Genomic DNA, 8,996 nt, shown 5'->3' on the forward strand with positions numbered 1-8,996 from the left:
CCGTTAGCGGAGTGAACTGAAGGAGGCCAGAAAAAGTCCCCGATCGCTGCGGTTATTGTAGACTTTGGATTTCGCTTAGTAATTCTGTTTTAGCCTGTCAAGAAAACATGTTGTAATCTTGGCAATTTGACTCATGGGAAGAGGAGATGAAAAGCCACCATAGCAAACGTGTAGCCTGAGTAAACACCGTGCGAAAGGCTAAGGGAGTTATTTTTCTCAGCTCGGGAATCACGCTTCTGCTCCTTGCTTTCTGCATGTTCTCTAAGGACAGCTAAGTTTCCCTTGAATTAAATCTAATGAGTTTAAATAAAAAGCAGTAACCACTGTGAACCGGAGTGTGCTGCTATGAGGACAGTAACTGTGGAAAATATTTCTCACAATTATTCCCTTAAATAGGGCCAATCACATACCATGTTTGATCCTTGGTCTTGTTCTTGATCCATACTGATTTAGTGCTTGTGTGTGTGTATGCACGATTAGACCCACAGTTTATTTTCACTGTTTTTTGTACACATGAACTGAACACTGTGTGGAAGACAGAGAGGAGGAGGGGTCAGCCACTGTCAACAAGCGACGGATCGTGAGAAAGATGGGCCGCTATTTGGGATTTTCGTGTTGTACCGCAGCTGTCGACGTTAAAACCAAACTCCTGCTTTTACTTATTGCGTCAACGAGCCTTTGGCTTAACTATAGCAACATGCCACGGTCATGCCACCCCTGTAAATGGAGCTCAGGAAGATCTCAAAGATGCATTTTAATGGAGCCGGCTTTCGTAATTGTGGTTTGAAGTGTAAACTAAACTACTAGTAGGAGAACACAAGGACTTATTTTTTAGAAGCTGCTGCAGCTTGTAAAAACGCCCTCTGTTTTTTTTTAACTCTGTTGTATCAGAGATGAGTTGTAGCAAGAGAAAAAAGCATTTAAGTATCTAACTGAGCTAAAAGCCTAATATTACATTACAGTTGTGAAGGACACAATGATGAAGTAGTCATTTAAACATAGTACAAGAACAACAATGTTTAGACTAAAGTTAGCAATTACTGTAGGTCCCAACATTTAGAAAATCTAATTATGATTTTGTATTTTTGTGTTTTTAAAGCACTTTCAAATGCCTTGTTGTTAAAAGGTGCTATACAAATAAAATTTGATTTGATTAAGAAAAACACCATAATGAAGTCAGTGTGCCATTATTAAATAAGATTATCTTGTTTTTAAATAATGGAAACTGTTTATTTTAAATAAAGCAGTAACTTACAATAATAAAAAAAATGCCCAATGTTAATATATTGAACTGTGTAGTAAAGAAATGCTCTGATGGCTGTGTAAATAAAGCTGTTTAAGACCAATTAACCTAATTGGACCCGCAACTCTGCTGACTGTGAAAGTTGTAACATTTTGTCATTTTTTAATTTTCTCCCATCATTAGTACGTTGTCCAGCTGCATGCACGCAGTGGTGGCGCTGCTCTACCCCTTCTCCTGGCAACACACCTTCATCCCAGTGCTGCCAGCGTCCATGTTGGACATCGTGTGCTGTCCAACCCCTTTCCTAGTAGGACTCCTGTCCAGCTCATTGCCAAAACTTAAAGAGTTACCTGTAGAAGAAGTGAGTAGAAGAAGTCTTGACTATTCGTCTTGTTGTATTAATATAAAAGGTAAATTTTAGACTGAGAGTGCAACATCCTTAATCTACGTGTCCTTTATTGTTCTGGTCTGGGGTTTTTGATCCCTCTGACTGAAGTCTGTCTCAGAAATCTTTTTATTTTATTCACTTTCATTACTGTTTATGTCTAGACAAAGAAATACATTGTTCAGACACTAATGTCTTTTGAGACAGAAATATTTTGATGTAGTTTCAGATTTTCTTTAAAGACTTGAACAATAAAGTGTTCAGCTTTTAAATTGTCTTCATGTCATTGGCAAAATGTGAAGAAAATGTTTTAATGATTTGATGACATCTCAAAAACCAAAATGATGAACCCACTAATCAAGAAAATGGCAGACTAAATGGTGCGTGAAGGGTAACAACAGCTTAAAGTATGTGGGGACATTCCTCTTGCAGACACCCGCCTCTGCTCTGAACCTTAAAATTACTGACCCAGAAGTTCATATTTGGTACAAAACTAGCATGCACAGCCACAGATATGCAGTAGGAGATGCTAAGTGGTGTTGGGAACTGGAGCCAGTAAAGTGCTGGTGTCTAGAATGGGATCCCTCCTTCAGTTTCTGGTTTCAGCGCCAATAAATATTTTGAAGAAAAGCAGAAGCCCAGTTTGAGACAAGCATGTACAGTAGTTCTCATCTGTATTTTTTAAAAAAAAAGAAAACTCATTTTCAGTTCCTGCTGTTGACTGAAAATATATATTGGGCATGTACTATGCCTTATCTGATGGCTCCTTTTATGGAAATTGTATTAATTTGATCTTCTTTCCTTCACTCAGGCTTTAATGGTTGACTTGGGAACTGATCGCTTTATCCGACAGGTTTGTACACATACATTTGAATTTAAACCAGCATAATGTAAAACAATGTGTAGTCCCTTGCAAAAGCAGTAAATCCCAAGAAATTAATTTACATTTTAGTACTTTATAACTTCAGACTTTGCTTTTTTATTGGATAAAACAACCTAAAGTAGTGCATAACCATAAAGAGAAAGAGAAATCAAAAAGTTAAAGGGGTTTTCAACATGTTTTACAAATAAAACATAAATCTTGGACAATTCCTTCATATGTGTGTACTCAGGCCCCTTTACTCCACAAATTAAATCCTAAATAAAATCAGTTTCATTGGTAAAAATGAGAAAACCTTTGTGCAACAGACTATTAGGATAGACATTGTTGTCCTGTGAAGGTCTCCAAGCTTTGATAGAAAACATTAGTGAATAAACAGCCTCATGAAAACCAAGGAACACAGCTGACAGGTCAGCAGTAAAGTTGTGGGGAAGTTTAAAGCAGGCTTTGATTCTGAAATTTTCCAGGCTTTGAGCAAACCACATGGCACTTTTCAGTTCATTTTCCAAAAATGGACTCAAAAAAAAAATTTCACTCATAATAACTTTGGGGGAGATTCAGACATTTTCTATTCAGGTGGGATAATTAATCTGTTGAAATGATAACTTTTGGGTCACGAATGTCACAAATTTTACTTCCATGGCAGAGATGCAGGAAGAAATTAAAAGAAAAGAATACAAAGTTCCATTCAATGCGTGCCATAAACCATGTAGAAGACACAGCAAACATGCGAAAGAAGATGCTTGAGATCAACTTTTTATCACATATGCTGAATGTTTTGTGGAAAACTAACACTTGGACATCACCTTAAAATACACCATCCCCAGGATGGGTGGTGGCAGCATTCAGTTGTGGGTATTCTGTTTTTCAGCTGTTTAGTGTTTATGAGAACATGGATGAAACCAAACAGATGGAAAAAACATAACTTTAGAGGCTGCAAAAGACTGGAGATGAGTGGAGATTCACATTATTCCATGACTATTGCCCTAAGCACAGTCAGTGCAAAACTAGAATGGTTTAGATGAAAGCATATTCATCTGTTAGAATGGTCCAGTCAAAGTCCAGACCTAAATCCCGTTGGCATTGCTTGGGAATTGAAAAATGCTCTCATGTCTTTGGAAGCAAAGTATCTTAAGTTAACAATATGTTGACACAATTGAACAGTGTGTCAACTGGAGGCTCCATAAACTCAAAGATAAAAAACTTCCAGATTTTTTAGCAGTATAGGTGTTGGAAGCCATGTGTGAATTTTTTCTTTTTAGTATTTTACTCTTTAGTAACTATTTTGTGTTGGTCTATATTAAAATTGGGCAAAAAAACCCCAAACAATACAGTTTGTATATGTAACAAGACAAAATGTGACAAAGTTAAATTGTGATGGACACTCATTGAAGGAGCTACGCCTGAGGATAACTGTACAGTTAAATCACACTCAGATTTTCCTCTTTCAATTCCTGTAAGACTTGAAATAACTTTGTTAGTTTTTAGCTTTTATCACTACATCAGTAGTGTTTGTTAAACAAAATTATCCATCTGAGACTAGACAATTATCAGCCATAGCTTACAGCTCGTATTGAACAAAAGTAACACAGAAACAATAACTCTAGAGCTGAAGATTGTTATTTATTTTGCCTTTTTTAAACATGCGGTTCGCAGTTGGAGCAGACCTTTTAAATGTCTTTTCCAATCGTTTCTGTTTATCTCTGCTGACTTCAACTGTTTACAGATGGATGACGAGGCCTCGCTGTTGCCACGAAAACTTCAAGCAGCTCTGGAGCAAGCGCTTGAGCAAAGGAATGACATCATCAACCAGGACTCTGACAGTGAGTCAGATGAAGGTGAGTAAGTGACAGATCATCATCTAACAGGCAGATGTTCTCCTGGTTAATTGGAGCAACAGGCTGTGCTGTACTCAGTTTGACTGTCTGGGAAACTCTCTGGGAGATGACATCTTTTCTTCAGACATCTCATGCGGTTTGTCATAGAGGCTTGACATAGAGATGAGATTTTGAAGGTAGTGGAGGTGAAGTGTGCTGGATGAGCTGCCAAGTTAGGATTATGTCACACATTGATTATGAAACTCGTATTGAATTCTCTATTCTTGACAAAGTCCCAAGCTACACATATTTCTTCCTTTATAAATTGTTAAAACTTTGAAGCCAGAGATCTCCTGGTTTATGTTTTACTCTACAGGTATATAGTAATTCTTAGTAATCAATCCTGGATTTATTACAAACTCGGTTCAACAATTGTTGGAAATTACTCTGACAATTTCTCAATAATCCAACTGTCTAGGTTGATTACAGGTACACAGCTGCTGCTGAATATTTTAAAGTAATCATTTCTCTTGAAATCTCCAAGTTTCCCTCAACCAGATTTGTTTTTATTCATGTGATGTCAACCTAAATTTCCTTTTCACATCTACAAACAATTTTTTAAAAGCACTATTCTTAAAGAGAAACCTTTAACAGAGTATTTAGTCCAACTACTATTACAATTTCTATAACTTGTGTCAAATTAAATCAACACTTGAAGTACACTCTGTCTCAATTAGTAAATGATGCTAAAGCAAATGGGGAAAGTAAAACTGATAAATCTGCTTTGTCAGAACATCACCTTGTCGACCGCTAGGTTGGTGTTTTAATGTCCTACAAAAAAGTCAAGACTTGTCGCAGTGAAGGTATTATAACTGTTTCGCAACTTTACAAGCTTCGGGATGCCTTTCTGCAAGGTTACGTAACGTCTGCTGCATGTCAGTCACAGTCAGTTGACTTTTCTCTGCAGTTCAAAGACGCTTGCTTATATAACTTATATCCCTTTTAGGCAGACAACAAAGTTTCATTGGTCAAGTAACTATTAAGGGTTGCTACGGACTGGGATCTTTAGCTCTAAGAAACAGATTTTTTAAAATTAAGCTCAAGCTCTTTCAGAGTCTACTCAGACGCTTCAGCTGCTTTAGATCTTCTCTTTTCACTCATCTCCTGGATTCAAGCAGAATATTTACCATGTTTCTTTGTGCTTTCCTCATATATGTAGAATATAACTCATTGAACAGCCTGGTGTCAGAGGCCTTCATCCGCTTCTTCCTGGAGACGATGGGACATTACTCCCTGTTTATCACTCAGAACGAACGTGGCGAGCGTGTTTTCCAAAGAGAGGCTTTTCGCAAGTCTGTGGCATCCAAGAGCATCCGTCGCTTCCTGGGAGTCTTCATGGAGTCTCAGATGTTTGCTGGGTTCATTCAGGACCGGGAGCTGAGGAAGACACGGGCTAAAGGTGGGTTACTGTCAAGTTAGTGGAGCTGAGCACTTTTTTTCTGATTTCCTCTCTTGAACTTCTAGCAGTCCCTGGACTGCAGTAAGAATTGTACTGATACTGCCCTCTTGTGGAGGAATGTTTTTACCTACCCGTCTCTCACTTCACTGAATTCTTCCTGGCAAACAAAGAGGTTGTAGCTTCCTGGAACGTGTTGATGAGCCGTAACTTTTTTTTGTTTGGATTTCTGTTGTTAAAATGCCAGGGCTGTTTGAGCAGCGAGTGGATCAGTATCTGGAAGAGCTACCAGACACAGAGCAGAGCGGCGTCAACAAGTTCCTCAAAGGCCTTGGTGAGTTTTGCTTCAGACGTTCTGGACAAGACAAGTCTCAGATTTCAGGAGCCTGAAAGAAGCAACCTATTGGAGAAAAAGATGTTAAAATTCACCAGCGAACACATTGACTTACCTAAAGGAAAATAGCACAAGAATTTATGGACTAATGAAAGCAAGATGGTTCTCTTTCGGTCAAGAGGCCATAGACAGTTTGTCAAACAATCCCCAACTGCTGAATTCAACCCACAGTTCACTGCAAAGCATGGTGGATGAGCCATCACATGTCAATGTTTCTCATTCGATGGAATCAGGCCTAGGTGATGGATACCTGTGATCATATGTCAGTTTAATTTCATAAAAATATTTGATGAGGTCAAATGTTTTTGTGTTTATGAATAAATGCTCTTAAAATTGGTGTTTCAACAAGAATGTGACCAAACACACCATTAAGCAAGCATACGGTTTCTGAAGACAAACTAAAAAATGTGGAATTGGGAAAAAAATATCCAGATAGTTTTTTTTCTTTGAGCAATATAATATTTTTTCCTCATTTCCTATTGATTAATAACAGATGTGATGTTTGTCTTCAGGTTTTGATTTGGAATATAATATCAGGTGTTCCCAATGCACTTGCATTGGGGTGTAGCAATATGTAATAATACCAAAAATATCTATTAGAGTACATGGGTGTACTAAACCCTTGTGTTCAGTACACACATGTACCTAATAAATACAGCGTCTTTTCATAATAGAACAAGCAGAGAGTTAATATGCGGAACTAAGGGCGCAAAACAATGTTTATTTGGGTAACTTTAAGAAGTGACACCAAGCAGAGGGGATTCCCAGTGATCACTAAGCTCTGCTATTAGTTAGAAAAACAACTCCAAAGTGATTTAAATGTGTTTTATTCTCAAATATGGACAGAGTTGCATTCATAAAAGGTTTCAACTTGTAACATTGAATGTTTTCAAATAGTTGTATTGTTGTAAAATCTGCAGTATCTATGCGCTGTTGCTGAGTTATGCTATACTTCATTTAAATCTTAATCCAATTCTATACGTTCCAATTTTTAAAGCTATAGAACATAAAATCAAAAATAAATTCAGAAATTGAAAAAGAGAACTTATTCACTACTGAGTGAAGATGTTTTTTTCTTAATATAAGCGGACTGAAAAACTGCCCAGACTGGTGGAGTGATTGTGTGTAACGCTCCACCACTAATCTGCATGTAGGGAAATTAAACCTGTTTAAAAAAAACCCCAAAAACCTTTACTCACTTTTTAACCATGCTGCTATCATTTGAACACATCTGATTTTTTTCTTAGCTTCTGCTCTACATGCTGTTAGTCATTTCCTTTGTTAAAAATGAACTTTCGTGTAACTTTTTTTTCTTACATTTTTTGCAACTCCGAACCTCCTAAATCTGTATTATTAGTGGAGAGTTTCAATTTAGATCTCCAAAGCTATGTTAGTTTTGAATATGCGAGATTAAGCAAAATGCATTTTAATTAGTTTTACCTTTTTTTCCTCCCAGGAAATAAAATGAAGTTTCTCCACAAAAAGAACTGAAGACCTGCAAGTCTCTGCTTCAAGATGATTCTCAGACATTTTGTGCCTTTTTTTTTATTATTATTAAAAAAGTAAATATATGTACATAATATTTCACTGTAAGCTGTGATACTCTTCAGTGTATGTTTATAGTTCCTATATGAGACAGCGATAGCAGGACGGTACACAGCGACTGAGTCGTAGAGTAACCACTGAGATCCGGGTGTGCATGTGAGGAGCGTTATCAGAGTGAGTGTGTGTTACTTGATACGGATGTAGATGTACAGTTCATGTGTTCTAACGCGTCATTATTTTGGCATCACTATTTGTCCTCTGTTTAAGGAGTGTATTCGAAAACTGTACATGCATCAAGATAATGAAGACAGATTATTTTAACAGTCTTGTGCATCTGTTATTAAATATAGTCATCTAAGTGCTTTAAATATATGAATGTGTCTTGAGCATTTCTTTGCTTGTCTATCTCACAAATTTTCATAATAACATAAGGGTCATCTCAATGACAGCGTTGTTTAAAGGTTCGCATTAGGAGGCGCTTGCAGGATCCCAAAAGGCGCCATAGTCGAGCACCAGCCACCACATGCAGCCGATAACCTAATTACGTCTCTGCACATCACTCCGGCTGCTGTCACTGCCGTGCTGTTATTAGTTCCCCTCACTGAGAGGCTGTCTGTGGGTGCCAGGTGCCATGTTACTGCCCCTCTGTCTGTGTCCTTTACCAGGAAGGAGCGATCTGATGTTTTTGAATTAGGCTCCAGAACCACAAAAGCCACTTGAAGGAATGTTTGAAGAAAAAAGGTAAAGGCACACAACATTACGAGGTTTTTTTTCTTCTCATAAAGTCCTTGAATTTATGTGAAGTGCTAGTTAAGTTTAGCTAGTTTTAGTTTGCATGCATTTCATGTGTAAATAAGAAGAAGGTAAGACTTGAAACACAATTAAAATATTTTTCAAACAAATTCAACTTTTCTGGTTTTCCTGTCAAATGTGCCATTACAAACCAACATCAAAATATTATTCTTTTACAAAATTAAAGTACAAAACACTGAATAAAATTAACAGTAAAAATGAAATGTTTCAATCTTACCTGCTTAAATGCAGTTTTTTGTTTAATTAAATTTTTGTCTGCTGCAGCTAATATGTGATGAAATATCCATACATGTTGAATTATCTTTCTGCAAGTTATTGCAGTATTAATATCATTCTGGGAAAGGGATATAGTAAATATGTAAAGCATACATAGACATGCATACACGGGGGTAGACACACTGCCTCCTCCTAAATATAAAAGATTGAATATACAGAAAATGTTTAAAAGATACTTCTAAGTGGT

General features: G+C 37.1%; 1 protein-coding gene across 2 annotated transcripts in view; it reads left to right on the top strand.

Annotated features, from left to right (window-relative positions):
• dennd2b (DENN domain containing 2B) overlaps positions 1 to 8,092 on the top strand; it is a 62,862-nt gene extending 54,770 nt beyond the window's left edge. For both annotated transcript variants that reach the window (XM_032560721.1, XM_032560720.1), the window contains exons 15-20: positions 1,427 to 1,604; positions 2,440 to 2,481; positions 4,235 to 4,346; positions 5,545 to 5,784; positions 6,029 to 6,115; positions 7,632 to 8,092. In XM_032560721.1, coding sequence (XP_032416612.1) covers positions 1,427 to 1,604; positions 2,440 to 2,481; positions 4,235 to 4,346; positions 5,545 to 5,784; positions 6,029 to 6,115; positions 7,632 to 7,666 — 694 coding nt within the window. In that variant the 3' untranslated portion in view covers positions 7,667 to 8,092. The remainder of the gene's footprint in view (positions 1 to 1,426; positions 1,605 to 2,439; positions 2,482 to 4,234; positions 4,347 to 5,544; positions 5,785 to 6,028; positions 6,116 to 7,631) is intronic.
• The last annotated feature ends 904 nt before the right edge of the window (positions 8,093 to 8,996 follow it).

This window comes from Xiphophorus hellerii, chromosome 4 (genome assembly GCF_003331165.1).
Source record: "Xiphophorus hellerii strain 12219 chromosome 4, Xiphophorus_hellerii-4.1, whole genome shotgun sequence".
Classification (NCBI taxonomy): Eukaryota; Metazoa; Chordata; class Actinopteri; order Cyprinodontiformes; family Poeciliidae; genus Xiphophorus; species Xiphophorus hellerii.